General features: G+C 44.7%; 1 protein-coding gene across 1 annotated transcript in view; it reads right to left on the bottom strand.

The window, feature by feature from the left end:
- Positions 1-18,787, bottom strand: part of CLASP1 (cytoplasmic linker associated protein 1) — a 334,150-nt gene that overhangs the window by 126,375 nt on the left and 188,988 nt on the right. The window contains exons 20-22 of the mRNA XM_015419605.1: positions 14,818-14,925; positions 14,001-14,027; positions 12,102-12,269 (exon numbers count right to left, since the gene is read on the bottom strand). Of these exons, the coding sequence (XP_015275091.1) occupies positions 12,102-12,269; positions 14,001-14,027; positions 14,818-14,925 (303 nt within the window). The remainder of the gene's footprint in view (positions 1-12,101; positions 12,270-14,000; positions 14,028-14,817; positions 14,926-18,787) is intronic.

Raw genomic sequence — 18,787 nt, 5'->3', positions numbered from 1 at the left:
CGGCTGCACCCCTGACTCACGCTGGGTCGGGGGATACGGCTGCTCCGTGCTAGCATGCAGCATGGAGAGTTTCAGAGAAGGTGAACACAAGTTTAATGAGGACACAAAGCTTAGACAGCAAAGTCACATTCACGGTCATAACGGACATTAGAAAATTTCACTGGCAGCAGCCAAGTCTGGCGTGTCACAAACCAATTGCCCTGCCTGCCAAATTGAGCTTTTTGTGTTACAAATCAGCACATCCGAGAGGCCTGCCTGGCAGGCAATCCCAGCTGGCATCCTGGTAAAGGGAGAACAAGTGTAAAGAAAACAGTCGTGAGAGTCTGACCCACAAATCAAGCCGTCAACAAGACTTGCAAAGAAAATGCTTTCTGTATATTATGGTCAACACAAGCGCTACAACACAATAAACAAATTCCTTCAAATCATAAGAAAATCCTAGTGTAAAAATACATCATCGTCGTCTCCGGATTATATAACGACGTTTCAAAATTGGATCTTCCTCAGGCAATGTTAGAGTAGTACGAAAGCTCTCTTGCTCATAAAGTGCTCTACAAGAAATCAGGAAAGATAATGCATTTAGATAGGACGCTGATCTCAACAAGTATTCAGGCTCAATTATGCCTGGGATCCATTAGAAGCTTAGTAGCATATTTGAGGCTGAATACATATTGAGATCAGCGTCCTATCTAAATGTATTATCTTTCCTGATTTTTTGTAGAGCACTTTGTGAGCAGGAGAGCTTTTGTACCAATATTTCCTGATGAAAATCCAATTTTGAAACGTTATATAATCCAATGATGACGACAATGTATTTTTACACTAGGATTTTCTTATGATGGGAAGGAATTTGTTTATTGTGTTGTAGCACTTGTTGACCATAACATACAGAAAGCATTTTCTTTGCCAGTCTTGTTGACGGCTTGATTTGTGGATCAGACTCTCATGACTGGTTTCTTTACACTTTTTCTCTGATTAGGTTGTGATTGTCCACATTTATCCTGGTAAAGGGGACAGAAGGTCTTCACTGGAAAGAGAGGATTAGAACTATACATGCAAAAAGCATGCCAAATGACTGTGGCTAAAACAACCACTGTGGAATAACTATCTTCTCTCTATATATAAAATATTTGTGACAAGGGTTTAGGAATACACCACTAAAAAAGACCTCAATTCTGTGTAAAGTCTTCAGTTTTGTATGGACACAGTTATCACAATAATAAAATGTCAAAAGGGAGACATCTGAAGTCTGACAATCCATAATCCATCAGATACACACAATGTCAGTTTATGTGCCTGTTTGGTTAGTACGGTTACAGGTGGCCACTTTAAGTTCTCTCTCCTCTCTCCTGATTCTTTTTTCAACGTTATATTGGTTTGCTCAAGCTGCGAGGAATCTACTGAAATCTCTAACTACAGCCACAACTGGGTCTTGTAGGAAGTCCGTCCACTAAGTGGTGCAAGAAGAGAAATGGTGCCTTGAGATCATTAAGGTCACTTCTTTCAAACACGCTCTCAGTCTTTGTTTAACCAACATCTCCCTGCCTAATTAATAAAAACTCTAGGTACAACTTCATTTGCTTTCATTTGTTCTTTACTGCCCTCGTCGGTTTGTCCCCACCTTCCTTCAGTTCTCCCTCCACTGTTAAACCTGAGATTATAAAGAATTTGGGAAAGTGGGGCGATATGGTTTAAAGATGCTGTACACAGATGGAGTAGAAATAAATTAAACAACAATTGAAAACAGAGTTGCACTTGCCTGTAACTGTCGTTCATTGACGTCTTCGATGCAGACACACATTGGGACTGTGCCTGCACAGGCCAGCCACAGAATAAACTTTTCCAGCTCTTAAAGCTATTGTGAAGGAGCCCCTCCCCTCTGGAGCCAATGCAATGGCTTTTCCCACCCAAGCCATCACACGGTCCAGAGGGACAGGCATCCCCCTCCCTCTATTCTATTGTCTTTACTGTTTCTGCAACTGGAGTCATAAGCAGCAAACCCTCACCTTACAACAAACCTCGTTCCACAGGAAAACATGGAAGAATTTAAAGGTTGCTACTGCAAAAGTTGTCCTGTGATTTGACAACGGCTGCTAGAAAATTTTGCCACACACACAAAGTAGTTTGTCTGTCTTCGTCTCTTAAGTAACCAGGATGATTTTGCTTCTGGAGAGAGGAACTCCTGACTAAATAAAGGGGAGATCAGTTCATCTCTTAAGAGCTGAAAATGTGGGACCATCAAGCAAAAAATGATCCACAGAGTCAATTTTACTGCTGCTGCATTACAGGGTCAATCTGAGTACGAAATCCCATGAAATCTTCCTGACATCACAGCTGAAGGTAGGGCATTCAGGCGTGCTAGCATGAACGCCCTTCTATACTTCAGAAGAATTATTCTCAGATAACTAGCTTGGCATTGTTGTCAGAGGCTGAAGGCCTACTGGAAAGGTTGCGCACACACTGAGGGCTCTAATCAATGGGCTCTCGTAGTCAAAGTCTCTCAGACGTCGTCCAATATGCTGTGACGGTTCTTGTCTACTCCTGACTTCTATCATATCATGGATGATACCCAGACATAATAGTTTACGGTCCAGTGATCTGTCCCAATCACTTGTGTGATTGCCCAGCTTAACTAGTCGGAAGGAGATTTAGATCTGGGTTTGATTTTAGAGTCCTGGTTTTCAAACTGAATGCTCTTCCCCAGGCCTTTGCTTCGTAAAACATCTCCCCAACTTCAGCTCGCAGGGCTATTCCAGACCCACACTGAGGTGTTCCCAGGATATTGTGTAGGAATCTTAATAGAGGTATGTTGATATTGTACGTTACTGCACTGATCTAGACCCCAGCAGTATATAGCATTTGCCCAGCAACTTTAGCATTGAATACTTTGACTACCTCAGGAACATAGTGGCCACCCATGGAATAATAAAATCTTGAGGTGGCCTTCCCAGTACTCATAGCAGCTCAAACAGCAGAGTTCAAGTGCACCTTCAAGAAAGATTTGCTTGAAAGATAATTCCTAAATATTTTAAATGCCCTACTTGCTCTATAGGTTGACCTGCTACAGACCACTTATACTTTTTTATCATCCATTTTTTTACTAAAAAGAAGAACCTTAGCAACATTAATAGCTAAACCTGCTCTGGAACAATATTCCAAGAAGGAACCTATGAGCTTGCATGGGCCAGCCACAGTTCTTGACAAAAGGGCAGGTTCATCCACGTATAAGGAACAGAGTAATTTAACACGGTCCAGGCAAAGTTCGTTTCCAGATATGTAAGAAGTCATTAAGGTGGAAACTGAATAACAGCTGAGCAAGGATACACCCTTGCTTAATTCCTCTGTTCAGTGAAATATCCCCGGTCAGTTTGCCAGCAGGGCCAGTTCCCCGGTCAGTTTGCCAGCAGGACCACATCTCACCTGAGCAGTAGACTGAGCATATTATTGTTGCATTAGGAAGAGGAGGCGCTTGTCCATAGACAATTTGTTCAGTTTATCACATAGTCTTTCTCTAAGAACCGAGCCCCCCTTCCCTCAGTTCCTGCACAACTACAGCAAATACCCACACAAGAAGAACAACCATGTGAGGGGTCACAGTGGGGCAGGAGGGAGGGAATGTGTGTCTGCACAGAAGATGACAATGAACAGAGCAAGGATACACCCTTGCTTAATTCCTCTGTTCAGTGAAATATCCCCGGTCAGTTTGCCAGCAGGACCACATCTCACCTGAGCAGTAGACTGAGCATATTATTGTTGCATTAGGAAGAGGAGGCGCTTGTCCATAGACAATTTGTTCAGTTTATCCCATAGTCTTCATGTAATAACGGAGGCCCCCTTCCCTCAGTTCCTGCATGACTACAGCAAATACCCACACAAGAAGAACAACCATGTGAGAGGTCACAGTGGGGCAGGAGGGAGGGAATGTGTGTCTGCACAGAAGATGACAATGAACAAGTTACAGGTAAGTGCAACTCTGTTCGTCTTCCATCTTTGATGCAGTCCCACATTGAGACCATTAGCAAGCTACTCACCGGGGGAGGTGGGGTGATGCTCTCACTAAAAGAGAGACTGGAGAACCACTTTGCCCACATCCGCATCCTTCCTCACCTGCAGGTCCAGCATTTAATGCTTCACAAACATGTCCTCTGCCAACCATGTTGCAACTATGCAAATGTCCGAGCAGGACTCTCCTGTGGAAAGCAGCCGAGGAACCCTGAACCCTGGCGGGATGCGTTGTCACCTCCAACAGATAGGGTTGGAGTGAAATATCCCCTGTGGAGGAACCCTGAACCCTGGTGGAATGCGTTGTCACCTCCAACAGATAGGGTTTTCCAGGGGTCTCATAGCAAGAATGGATGGCAGCTACCACCCACCTGGAAAGGGACTGGGAAGTGGCAACCTTCCCCTTCTTAGGGCCCCAATAGCATACAAAGAACGTCTTATCAACTCAAAAAGGCCTAGTCCTATCAGTATAATACAGCAGTGCCCTTCTAACATCTGAACTTTAGAGCCTGGGTACAGCACAATTTCTTGCACCAGGTAAAATTTAGAGATTACTTTTGGAAGGAACTATCTGTATCAATTACTTTCTGAATCTGTCAATTCTAGCTGGCTATCTCACATTGAAACCAAAGTATGCTCCTTGAACTTACCCTTAGAATCTCTATCTTTGCTTTCTGAGCCTGAGGCTTTTAAAAAAAATAAAATCTAGTTTATTGGGCTCAGAACTGCAGACTCTCTATAGTGTGGCTAGCAGAACCTGTTCTCCCCTAAATTTAGGGATTGTTCCAAATGCAAATCTTCCAGCTGTATATCTTTATCAACTTATAGCTCCGAATTTGCACAGAGCCATCTCCTCGGCCAGATTTAATATTCTTCCTTCTGCTCTTCTCTCTGGCAGATTCCAGGGGATCCCCTACTCCAGCAGGTGCTGTCCTTGTACGAAGGACTGTGTTGAAACTGTCCCCCATGTTCTCCTTCAATGTCCCTTTGATTTGATGCCCTGCCAGGATCTTTTGTACCCTATATTAGCTCAATTCCCAGAGATTCCTGATGATTTTAAGGTTCTGTTTTTACTTGATAATCCAGATACGGAAATAACAGAAATAGTAGCAAGGTTTCTTCTTAGTGCTATGGCTATACGTTCTGATAAGTAACCACTAGGTTTTTTCTGTTTTTATGCTGTTTTCCTGAGCCGTAGCTCCAATTTTACCCTATATTTGATTTGTATTTTCCGATCTATATTTAACCTGATCTCCTATTGTATGCATATACATATGCCAATAAAGACTTGTCAAGGTCTTTGTACACCTCAATGCTTTCAGTCTGTTGTCGAGAGAGGGTGCTCTGACGAAAATGTCATCCAGGTACGGGAACAGAGACACACACACCCTTCATCTCAGGTGAGCCACCAGAGTCACCAAGATTTTGGTGAACACCCTGGGAGATGATTTTAGGCCAAAAGGAACTGTTCGGTATTAAAAGTGCCTCCTGTTGTATATGAAGCGAAGGAAGCTGCGATGTGAGTCTCTGATTGAAACATGTAAGTAGGCCTCGGATAGATCTGTGGAGGCCATGAAGTCTCCCTTCTGTATGGCTGAGAGAGTCGGCTTGAATGTCTCAATTTCGAACGTCTTCATTCTGATCCATCTGTTTAGTCATTTTATATCCAGGATTGCCCTGATATCCCCATTCTTTTTTTGGCACTATAAAGAAAACAGAGTAAACTCTGAGTCTGTTACGTCTGGTACTGGCCCTTTGGCCCCAATTTCGAGGAGATGTTGGGTGGCCATTTTCAGTAGATGGTGGTGCTTTCGTTTGGACCGATTCTTTGGGATCTGCAAGAAATGTCCTGGGGGAATGTGAGTGAACTCCAGAGAGTACCCGTTTGTCACTGGGTCGAGCACCCATTTGTCTTGGACGGTATGTGGCCAGCAACTCGCAAACCTCTGGAGACATCGCCCTGTTCCTGAAATATCCTGTAACATGAGATAGTCATGCTGAGGACCCCTTCTTGGCGCCTCTTGAGGACTGGTTGGTCTTGTGGAAGAAACCAGCTGTTTCCCTGGTGGGGATATTCAGCAGCGTGAGGCCATTTCATTGTCATACTCGGTGTTTGTACTGGGGTTTGCCGCTTGTCATTCCCAGTTTTGGCGACCAAAGTGCTTTTTAAAAAATGTACAAAGCACTGAACCAAGATGGCTCACAGAAATAAACACAAGCTCTACCTTGTGTGCTTCAAGGAGTCCCATAATGTAGGCTCTTGTGACATCTGTCAGCGCTTTACGGCCAAGGAGAGTTCCGATAGGGCATCCCAACTAAATGCTGCATTATGGAAACCAGGAAACAACAAGAAAAACCTCACTCCACTGAGAAAGGAAGAGCAAAGATGGAGCTTACCAGTGTTCCCTCTAAGCTGAGTTAGTGTGAGCTAGCTCACAGTTTTTTAGCCTCTGGCTCACACAGTTTTGTCATAGCTCAGGAAGGATGGCTTCAGAGCAAACTAATTGATGCAGCAGCCAAATCACTTGCTCACAACTTTAATGCTGGTAGCTCACAAAGTAGAACTTTTGCTCACAAGACTCCACAGCGTAGAGGGAACATTGGAGCTCACTGGAAACGCTCCTATTCACACGGCGGCCAAAAAGAAACTGAGGGAATGAGGTGCCTGCCTTTGGAGCACATCATGACTTTGGCGGGGAAAGCCGCTGAGTTGGCTCCAGACGGGAGGGGCACCCCGTGGCAGCTTTTAGAGCTGGAAAAATTTATTCCACGGTCAGCCTGCGCAGGCGCAGTCCTAATGCGGGACTGCACCAAAGACAGAAGATGAAACACACTTACATTTTGAATTCTTGAAGAATTCATCTCTGGGGAATAGGACCAATGGCTTGGATCTTCTGACACCATTCCCTTCACATGTCTTTCTGAGTGCTGTGGAGACTGTCCACTGCTACAGTGCTCACTTTCTCCGCTATGGGCACTTCTGCTTGCATAAAACCAATGTTTTTGACATGGAACTCTTGCAAAGGAGAAATGCTAGTGGCAAAGGCAGCAAACTTCACAGTGGAGATCAGCCTCCGTAGCAACCAGAAAGAAGTGCAAAAGAAGCAGTGTCATAGGAGCCAAGAAAGCAGTCTCAAAGGCAGCTGTCACATGAGCTGGACGACCCCTCGCCGCTGTCGCTGGTCCCCTGCTGCTCTGACCTATAAGCCACCGCGACCTGCCACCCGGGGAGTGGAAGAGGGGAACCCCAGAGGCCTCAGACAGTCGGGAGGGGAGGAGGTTACATCACTGCCCTCCGCTCTCCCTTGGCGTATTCAGGCTGCTCCTCCTCTCTCTCTCCCACCCTTAGTGCCGCCAGTGCCTTCTCATCCGCCTCGGCCTCTGTTCCCGTGACACCCGCTCCGCCCAAGGTTCCACCCTCCGTTCCACCCTCCGTCCACCACTCCGGCCCCACCCTCCCTTCTTAGGCTAGGACGCTGAGCTGGGGGTGCGGTCTCCTTCCGGTTCCCTCTCTCCAGCCCCAGCAGCTGTGTTTGCCCCGCATCTCTCTCCCTCCAGGCAGCTCAGAGTGTTTGCCCCTCCCCCCTTTCCGGGACATCTCCCTCTGCAGCCAGGCCTCCGCCCCTGGCAGCACAGCCCAGGCGCCTCGGAGGCGTCTCATCGGGTCCCGTGGATGACGGCGTCGGTGCGGCTGGTCAGCTCAGGGCCTCGGTAAGTGCTGCTGAGGTCGGGGATGGGGTGGTCGGCGGTTCCCAAGTCCCGAGCAGCAGAGGCCAGCCTTGGGGAGGTTCGCCCTCGGGACAGCAGCCATTTGCTTTATATAGTTAGCTAAGCAGTCCAAGAGTCTATTCACATAGCTAGGGTCACATACTATACAGTCCTTTAATATATTTAGTTAGTCCAAGGTATGGAGTAATGAAGAAGACTAGAACAGCTGCTGGCACATGATTTGCTTGCAAACTCTCTTCCCATTCTTGCAAATTTTGGATTAAACGAATCATTGGATAATCTGAATACTGAGCCTGAATGATAATCAAATTTAAGCCCAGCTTGACGAAGCATCAGGATGCCCAGAATATAACCAAAGTTTTATTTGTCATATGCAGCTGTCCTAATGTTGGGAGAGATGAATGTTGCAAACAGAGTGGACTTGCTATAAATTCCACTTAACAAATAGGAGAAACTACAAGGTTTTTTTTCCCCTATCGTGTCGAAAGTGACAGTCCTTGGACATTCGCATCAAGTAGTAGCAACAGAGAAAACTGACACTACACACAAAGAACATCCAAACTTTAGTTTAGGACTACTGTTTTCTGGACAGATGTCTTAAATTTTCCAGATTTAGCTTGACTATGTAAGTGTGTTCAGGGCTCACAACAAAGAACCATGAGTAAATTTTTCACTGTAATTACTGGACATGGCTTGCTACTGGTCCCTTGATCTTTTTCTTAAGCCTTTCTGTCTATGCCTTCTCTGTCCTGATTTGTATTCCGCCGTGCCTCAGAGCTCTCAGCTCACCTCCCTCAATTGTGCTATGCTTTGGACCCCATTCCTCTTCCCATCCCACACACACACTTCCCAAATAGGTTTTTGTTTGAATCCTCTGCTCAGACCCTGTCCAGTAGGGATGGGCACAAACGGAATTATGAACCAAATTTCGTTCATGAGTTTGCGAACCGTGATTTGTGCAATCACTCTGTTTGCAAACCAACCACAGACCACCATGGTTTTTGCCACCATTTGCTTGCTACTGGTCCCTTGATCTTTTTCTTAAGCCTTTCTGTCTATGCCTTCTCTGTCCTGATTTGTATTCCGCCGTGCCTCAGAGCTCTCAGCTCACCTCCCTCAATTGTGCTATGCTTTGGACCCCATTCCTCTTCCCATCCCACACACACACTTCCCAAATAGGTTTTTGTTTGAATCCTCTGCTCAGACCCTGTCCAGTAGGGATGGGCACAAACGGAATTATGAACCAAATTTCGTTCATGAGTTTGCGAACCGTGATTTGTGCAATCACTCTGTTTGCAAACCAACCACAGACCACCATGGTTTTTGCCACCATTTGTTTGGTTCGTAAGAGGGTTCGTGGTGACGCAACACAAGTGAGCTCAGAAAGCATTTAAATACATTCTGGGCTCACTTTCGAGATCCACTGTGACTTCCATGGGAGGAGTGAAAGGGATTACTGAGCTGGCTTGGATCTAACAGAGGGATGGCTTGCTCATAGTGGCAGTGAAGAGGGGCGTTGGGAAATGGACCCCTGGATGTTGGAGAGGGGGCCCAGGGGCACCTTTTGGATACTTAGTCCAGACCCCAACACACCAGGAAGACAGGGTATGACGGACCCCTGCTCGTTCGGTTCTCTGAGGCAGATTTTCCCACCAAAATGCTAAATAGCTGTTCTCCACTCTGTCTGAGCAGCCCCTTGGTAGCGTGTGGTAATAAATGGTTTATGACTTTCTGAGTGTTCCATCCTATGCTAGAAAATATATTTGGCTTTTGCCCAGACCAGAGATTTTACTGTTGATAAGCAGGAGCCCACTTGTTATATCCTTTGTAAATGCCACTTGATACGAAGTAAAGTTCAAACAGGAATGATGATTTTGTTAAACAGTTGGGTTAGGAATAGGCAGGGGATGAGAAAACTGAGGTAAATTTTGTTGCATTTACAAAATATGATTGTTTGAATATTGTTGAAGCTTAGTTTCTTAGAGACTCAGTTCTTAACAGTGAGAGGTTTGTTAGTCATGGAGATTTCTTAACAGTAACAACGTGTCTTAATAAAGATTCAAATAACTATCTTAGTTTCCTGGAGCTTAGTACTTTCTTCCTGCACTTATTCTCCCTCCCAGTGGGATTACAGCCTTCCCTTGGACTGTAGACGAGTCTAAAACCATTTTCTTTTTCACCAGTCCAGGGATCCCTTCAGTTTGTAACCGACTGAATAACTGAGGAGGAAATATTCCTTTTCTGTTTGGCTAGACTGGCAGCTTCAACCTACTGACCAATCCCTGACCATCAAAACTGACCCTCAGTTCTTGATCCAGTGAAATAAATGGTTTTCCTCTTGGCTGACACTTAAACTAAAGTTCTTATCTGGAACTGTTCCTCAGATTTGATGGTACACAGTAAGGGCAAGGAGTTGTGTCCCTTCACTTCACAAGTGAACTTGTCTTTTCCTTCTGACAGACACACAAACCCCACCTGTCTGGCTTCTAACATGCCAGAAACAAGGCAAAAAAGACCCTTTTCCTCAGCAGTCAGCTGTTCTTAAAGCTCTCCTCAGATGGCGCTGACCAATCAGAGAGAAGGGGGGAGCATGGAGGCAGCATGTGCTTCACAGTGAGGCATTAACCCTTTAATCTCCCAGCTCTCTGAATTTAATGCACTAAGCGTCCTGCTTTTGGAGGTCAGTACATCACACGGGATTTGACGCAGCTGTCAATAAGGAAAAGGTGGTACAGTGGATTTGATGGTGGTTGTAGGGGTTGTGCTGGCGGGCTAACCTTGGAGGTGGCAGAGGAAGGCCAGGAGGTGCAAGCTGTGAAAGAACAGGGTCTCCAGCACCCTGGGAAGGTGATTTTGCAGGGAGGAGAAGGTGAAGGGGGGGCTTGCTCATGGTGGCAGCAAAGGTGGGTCAGGAAGTGGACCCTTGGATATTGGAGAGGGTGTCCAGGAGCATCTTTTGGATACTCAGTCCGGACCCCAGCAGCCCAGGAAGGTGGGGTTTGGTGCAGAGGAAGGAAGTTGTCAACAAGGAAAAAAGGGTACGATTAATTTGACGGTGTTTGCAGGGGTCGGGCCAGCAGTCCAACCTTTGGAGGCGGGAGAGGAAGGCCAGGAGGTGCGATCAGTGAAAGAATGGGTCTCCAGCACCCTGGGAAGGTGCTGATCCAGGGGGCAGAAGGCGAAAAGGGGGATGGTTTGCTTGCAGCAGCAGCAATTGGGGGGGGGGGGTTTGAGAATCAAACCCCTGGATAGAGGGTGCCCAGGAGCATATTTCATAAATTCAGTCACAAATCTAACGAACCGTGAACCGGTGCAGCAAACCACCAATTTCCCGGGTCATGCCCATCCCTACTCTCCAGTAGTTAAAGTTCTGATTGCTTGTTTCCCCTCTCTAGTCCTGCCTGCTTTTGCAATTCCACTTTTGTCTGCTGACTTCTAAAATTCTGATGACATTAGAGTTATCTGTTCCCAGTCCCAATTTTCCCCCTAATACTGCCCAACATGGCCCAGTCCTACACTGATGACTTGTACACTTGGCAAAGTAAGATTTGCCAAGGCAGCACATTTTATATGGAAGCAAGCAACCTACGAATGAAGATTCCTGCACAATTTATCTATTTAAAATATTTATATCCCGTCTTATCTCCTTAGACATGTCTGCAATGATTGGACAGCTACTCAAGATATTCCCTGGGATATGTCTCAAACAAAATAGCACTTAATTATAAACACAATCCATTAAATAAATTGAATAATTAACTTTGCAATAGTAGGAGCAATTTATGATTAGAGGCAACAAGAGTACTATATACTTATAAAACGATGGTTTTAAGACTGGGGAGAAGCAGAAACATCATGTTTTTGGAAAACATTCACCAAAGACATCATGTAATTTTTAATATCCAGCAATTCCATTCTATAATTCATGCAAATAGATTCAAATCCTAAACCATAAGACAGTGTTGAATAATGCAACTGGAAACAGAATTAATCTCTTAATAAAAGGGCTTTGTTTTAACCTGGAATTCAAATTATGATTTTAAAAAAGCCAGACAATTTAAATCAATCCACCTGGACCGTTCCATCTAAACCGTCCAATTTTCTTAGTGTGGAACAGCATGAGAATTCTGCGAAAAGACTCAGTGTGAGAGATTTTCACACACACTGCAACATATAGTCCACTTTGCATACACTGGAACCCCAAACCTTCACAGAGGAGTTAATGTGGACTTTATAACAACCATATTGGAGCACACCCTGGTAAACCACAGCAAGTTTTGTTGGCACACTAGCGTGTCATCTTATGTCCTTCCTTTGCCAGTGAGCATCAAAAATATAATCTCTGGCTGCCGAAGTCAAGAAGAACTTACCTAGACCTATCCTGTTTGGGCTTGTCTCTCGGCTGCAGCCCTGACTTTTTGGGACCTTGCTGCGTTTGTCAGAAGGTGATGGCGCTGGGGGTCCCCTGACCGTTCCACTGTTCAGTCCACCGTACGCACTTCCCAAGAGTTTGCCGGGGGAACTGGATCTACTGCCGGCTAGAAAGAAACCACAAACGTGTTCTTCAGAGTAACTCATAACCATGCTGAACGCAATGTACTACAGCCCAGAAATCTCGAAGTGAAGTAGATTAAACGAAGGACTGGAGATTTCAAAAGCTGATCGCACGATGAGAAGGCTGTTGGAACATTCTAGATTAAGAAGCAGCATTTTAAAGATAATAATGGAGACAAGGAATGCCCTTCCTTAGGAAAGTAAGATATATCATGTCAATAAAAGAACTCTTACCTTGCCCTACAAAATCATACATGGAAGGGACATTAAGGGGCTTTCAATACCACAGTATACACTGAAGGAAGGGTAGAGTACCTTGTTGTCAGTGCAGTCCTTTGCTCTAATACTGTTCTAATACTTGGCAGACACTTCTCCAGTCTTGGCGTTGGCTCATAAGTAGCTGGTGCTAGCCCAGGGAAATGTTTGACTTTCCCCCCTTTCATCATATTACTTTCATGCCTTGTCATAATGCCATGTAGAAATTAGTTTCTGTGTGTGTGTTTGGAGGGGGGGGGAATTACTGTTTAAGAAAAAGACTGTTTCAGTCTAAGGGTTTCCTTGAACTACTTATGTAATAATTTGGACCTTGGTCTCTAATTTTAAAGACTGGGAATGAAGTTAATCCCACTATTTCTTTTGGCAATCCCGTTAGGCTTTCGCAAACATCGAAAGGGAACTGCAGTTCAAAATCAATGCCTCTTGGCCTGCTGTCCCGAGTTATTTTTAAAAAATTTCTAAGCCTCTATTTTTAAAAAAAAAAAGTATCTCAGAGTAGTTTACAGAAGTTGGATTCAATGTACTATCAAAGGAAGGAGTTTACCAAATAGATCTCTCCATTTCCCCTGTAGCTACCCTCCCAATCCCACCCGACCTCCTAAACTGCTCCGGAGGGTTGGGACACAGGAACAGAGTGTGATGCAACATGGTGTGGGGATGGGGGGGGGTTGCAGCAAGACAGAAAATCAGCAAAAATGCACTCATTTGTATGCACTTGAGCAAGCTCTGGTGCTGCTTTTGTAAATGAGCTGAAACTAGTAAGAAGGGGTGGGTGGGTAAAATCTGTCAATTGCCCCTTGAAGTGTAGTTTCCTGCACTGTGTTCCGTGCCATTCCTAAGTAACTCCCCCTCCAACCTTCAGGAAAAACTTTGGGGGCCCAAGAGAGGCAGGGAGGAGAAGAAGAAAGGGGAAGATACTCATTTCACTGAACTCACTGCATGCATTGTTCAACCTATGCATTTTCCACCACTATCAACATCTGAAGATTTTACTACATCCTTCTTAGCCTTTCTAAATCGTGTGTCAACATACTTGACAACTAAATACAGAACCACTTTCCTGTTGTGCGTAGAATAGCATCCACTGGTCTCTGTACCATTCTCTCAGGGCCATGCGTTAGCATCTTAGAACAAACTTGTCATAGCTTATGGTCCATAAAGTCAAAGCTTCCTTTGAACATATACTGGCCAGATATCACACAAATGAACAGAATTATGCAGTGGTGCTGGGCATAATTATCATCATTATCATCTCAGCAAATTAGACAGTACTAACAATTCGTAAGTATACCATTGAGAATAAATTTTCATTTTAATATTAAGAACCTCTGGAGGAAATAAATAGGACAAGGTTTGTCAAAACTGAAACAGATAAAAACAGTCTGAAAGACAGCACAGATATGGAAACAGAGTGAAAAAAACAAGAAGGTATTTCTTACCACCAGCAGGGTTAGCTGATCTGGATCCTGCATTATGAAAGCAGACCAAAGGATAGGCAGAAAGTGAATGAAAGACGAGACAATACAAAATTCAGTAAGCGTTGCTAGTTGCACACACTGTGAGTTGCTTTTTGACAAAACACATCACTGCTGACATTAGGCAACATGTTATAGATTAAATCTACACATCAAGGCCTTTCTTGTGAGCACTTGCCCGGACACACACACAGACACTTCCATGGCCTGATTTCACCAGCTGACAAACAACTGCTTGTGAAACAACTGCAGCACCAGCATAATGCTGTCATCTCTGGCATCATGTGCTCACCCAGAACATTGTGCTTACACAGCAGGATAGGCAGACACCACTATTGTAAAAACAGCAATTACCACCAGGTACAATATAGCAGGACCATGCAAAGTTGTTACCATTCACAGAAAAGTGAGAGGGATTAGTGTGGTGGTGGTGGTGGGACTGGGGGCGGGACTGCTGGGCCCATAAATTAACACAAAAAAACAGAAATTGAGCAAACTTCAGAGGCCGCCGGAAGACCGGAAGGCCTGGAGGGAGCTGGTCCATGGGGTCGCAAAGTGTCGGACTCGACTGTGCGACTGAACAACAACAACAATACCCTGAAGATAGGGCTACTATTTCAAGGCTTCAGGTTAGGCTTTTAGAGAAGATGGTTGACCCAAATGAAATATGATAAAGGAAACTAGCCAAATGGAAAATTAAGTTTCTCTGAAGGTAAGCCCTGAAAACAATTGTGGAAACTAGCCTTCCTTCTGCACAAAACCAGACTATATGGCTTCTTACGCTGGGATTGTGAAACTACTTTAGCTCGGCTGCGGCCTCGTGTGTCAGCAGGTGTTGAGGTAATGCTTGTGGCGCTTCCAGAGCTTTGCCTTCTTGTACGGATCCGACCTAGGGAAAAGCAAAAACAACAGTGGCTAAACTGATTAAAATGCGCAAGTATAAGTATTCCTCACTACACTTCTTGTACTAATACAAGATTAAAAGAAAAAGACATGTCTGAAAAAGGAAAAAGACATGTTTGAAAAGCATACCCACAATATTTCACATACAGGCAACCAAATGAGGAATCTGTCTTATTTCTTCATCTACATTATTCAAACCTGGATGAGTCAATCTATTTGAATTCAAACTATATTTGAAACACATCAAATCAAAATTTTGGAGGAAGTCACTTCTTTATCAAACATTTCTTATTTTTAGCTAAGTGCAATACACCAAAAGCAATGTATAGTGAATGTAAAGTGATATAGGTGAAATGCAGAATTACCTCCAATGTTTCATATGACATTTGGTGTAAGAAGTAACTGAATGGGTGAGAGAATTAGAAGAAGAGAAGAGAAGAGATTGGATTTATACCCTGCCCTTCACTACCCAAAGGAGTCTCAGAGCGGCTTACAAACTCCTTTCCCTTCCCCTCCCCACAACAGACACCCTGTGAGGTAGGTGGGGCTAAGAGAGCTCTGACATACGGTACTGTAAAGCTCGAAAGAAAGAAAAATGGTAAATCACAGTATGCTTTGGATGGAAGGATGGCTGCTATGAGAATTGGTATTAATGAGGCAATATCATCCCTTCTTTACAAATGAGAAGCTGATACACAAGTGAGATGAAAGGCTCTAACACCAAAACATACTAATGTGTACTAATGTGTATGCATGTACTCGGCTTATCTGATATAAATGGATCTTGTTTCCAAGCCTGTGCTTTTTACGATTTCAGTGTGATATTCCCAAGGACAAATTCGGACAAAACATGGAAATGGCATTCTAAGAATATCGGGTTTTGACCTTTGAGATCAGCACTTCAATTGCAGACTATTACAGCAGGTGTTTCTGTGAATTCCTGTCCTGCAGGCCATACTACGCTGTATAGAAAGTAACTGACTAGTAAGTTACCTGTTAACATTTTAAAATATGTCTGCCAGCATTCTTCCATAAAGTATAAAACCTACACCAGAAACCCCGCTAAAGGTTCGTAGAACCAGCTTCACGACCAATAAAAATAATGAACAATGCAGCATGGTGAGTTTTCCTATCACAAAAACTGGGAATGATTTCAGCTCACCTGTCCCCAACCTAACCAACATCTTGGTACGCCACAAAACTAGTATGTCATTTTGTGCTAAGGGCAAGATTTAGTTCATCCATGTTTAGATAACAGGAATAAACACACAGGTAAAGTCAGTTTTATTATTTGTGTGTGTGTGAATGTCTCACCTTCTAGAGAGAGCCAGATAAATCACACATAACAGGCTGTCCCGGTGGTTGGGAAGAGCTGCTTGCCACACGTGACAGCCAGTGGGACATGGTGATAAGAGTACTGGATTTAGGAAGCCCAGGTTCAAATCCTCACTCGGCTATGGAAGCCTTCTTGGTAGCCTCGAGCCAGTCACAGACACGCATCCTAACCTACCTCATGGTGGTGTTGTGAGGATAACTAAAGTAGATAAATAAATTATATTCCTCTTCTTGCTCTGACACTGGTCTCTTTGAAGCATACTGGGATTGGTGCCATTGTTGCTATGTTCATAAATAGGCTTGCCAAGTCCCCCCGGGGGACGGGGAAACCCCCACCCCAGAGGCCCGTTCCCTGCCGGTGTCCCCATGCACATAACCCGGAAGTGACGCGACCACGCCGGGCACGCTGGGGGCGGGGCCACGGTCATCCGAGGGAAAACTCTAGGGTTTTCCCTCGGATGGTCGTGCCCCCGCCCCCAGCGTGCCCAGCATTGTCACGTCACTTCCGGGTGATGTGCGTGCTCCAGACACCAGCCGGGAGTCCCCCGCTACGGGGCAACACCCGACTTGGCAACCCTATTCATAAACCAAATTAGCAATGACATCTAAGGAAAGCTAGAACCGTATATTATACTGAACACTGTGAAACGTTTATTTATTTATTATTTTCAATTTGTGTCCCGCCTTGCCAGGGAACAGGCTCAGGGCGGCGAACAAGCATTAAAAGCAGCAAAACAGTAAATACAATAAAATACAATAACATATAAATAACAATTACCTAACATCATAGAATTCTAACAAGGACGATACAAATGATGGCAGCATTCAATATACAGAGGAAGGCAATATCCACCGATGTTTCACGGGGGCCCTAGTATGTTCCGGTGGCGCATTCGTCAGCGGCGGCTCCTAATCAAAAGCCTGGTGGGAGAGCTCCATTTTACAGGCCCTGTGGAACTGTAAAAAGTCCCGCAGGGCCCTGATGCTATCCGGAAGCTCATTCCACCAGTGTGGAGGCGCCACGGAAAAAGCCCTGGCTCTAGTAGCGGCCAACCTGGCGTCTCTCGGGCCGGGGATAGTCAGGCGATTCTGAGTCCCTGATCTCAGTGCTCTCTGGGCTATTTCAACTATAAACTCTAAAACTGTTCCAGCATCCCTGTAAAGTTGCTTTGATAGTACTTACATATTTTTGTCCCCTGGATCTAACAGTTGTAATTAGAAGACATATATGAAAGATGCATGGTGGAGCCTAGGCAGCTAAGCAAATTATCGTTTCTAAGCTTATTGAGCCGAAAGAAAACTATGAATCTGAGCTCAGCCAGTAAGTGGGATGGATAAGATCGTGGGGCTCCCGAGGAAAGAGCAAAGAAGGGGAAGGAGGGAGCTTTATGCATGTTCTATCCGTTTTACTCCACAATTAGTGTGTGCGTGGGAAGGATCAACTTAAATCTCTCTGCGTTCTGGAGAGAGAGTATCAGGTGTCTTTGCAACAGGCTCTCGAAGAAGGCAGGACCCCTTCACTCTATCCCACTAACATCTATCATTTTCACTCACTAACACTGAAAATTAGGAAGTTATTATTGCTATGGTAGCATCTCCAAGTCATTCCCTATCTATTGATGATGTTGATGATTTGATTTCTTAATCGCCCCATCCCAGCTTGCACCGGGTTCTGGGCAATATACAGCAGAGGCACAAAGCCATAAAATGAATGTACAAAACACTGAAAAGTCAAATATAACAGTAATAGAATGACAACATTTTTAAACGTTGATATTTTTAAGAAACAAAATTGAAACAAAATATCGATTCCTTAAGAAGAGTGTGCTATGAAAGAAAACAAGGTCAGTATTATTATACATTAATATTGTTAATAGTGAAAAAACAAACCATTTCAACAATATTAATACTACATTGTAGTAGAGACTTGAAAGCGGATAATCAAGTTTATAGGTCTACCCTACCACCAGTTCAAGTTATAGCTCCAAAGTCATGAAGAACAGAATTTAATGCAAACCTTCTGTCCAGCCTTAACTATTCACCAAAAAGATGCACTCTAAGAGCGAAACCAATACAGTGGAACATTTATTTTAAAGACAGCTACAGATGCGTGTTGCCTTGAGGTGGATAGCCCAGGGTAGCCTAATGTCATCAGATCTCGGAAGCTAAGCAGGGTCAGCCCTGGTTAGTATTTGGATGGGAGACCACCAAGGAAGACTAGAGGAGCTACGCAGCGGCAGACCATGGCAAGACACCTCTGGATGCCTCTTGCTTTGAAAACCCTATGGGGGGGATCGCCATATGTTGGCTGCAACTTGATGGCACTGTCCTCTACCAGCAACAGATGTGTGTTGCTGATTTTCAGGGGAACTGGTTTAACAATTAAACAGAAATACATTGTAGCTCCTTCTGGCAATAGAGGAACCATCTCCTAGGCTTGCCAAGTCCCCCCCCCCGGGGGGGGGGACCCCGCCCCAGAGGCCCGCTCCCCGACGCCGGGAGAACCGGCACAC

Source organism: Gekko japonicus, unplaced genomic scaffold (genome assembly GCF_001447785.1).
Source record: "Gekko japonicus isolate JY-2015 unplaced genomic scaffold, Gekko_japonicus_V1.1 scaffold1037, whole genome shotgun sequence".
Taxonomy (NCBI): Eukaryota; Metazoa; Chordata; class Lepidosauria; order Squamata; family Gekkonidae; genus Gekko; species Gekko japonicus.
This window is presented reverse-complemented; position numbering and strand designations above follow the sequence as displayed.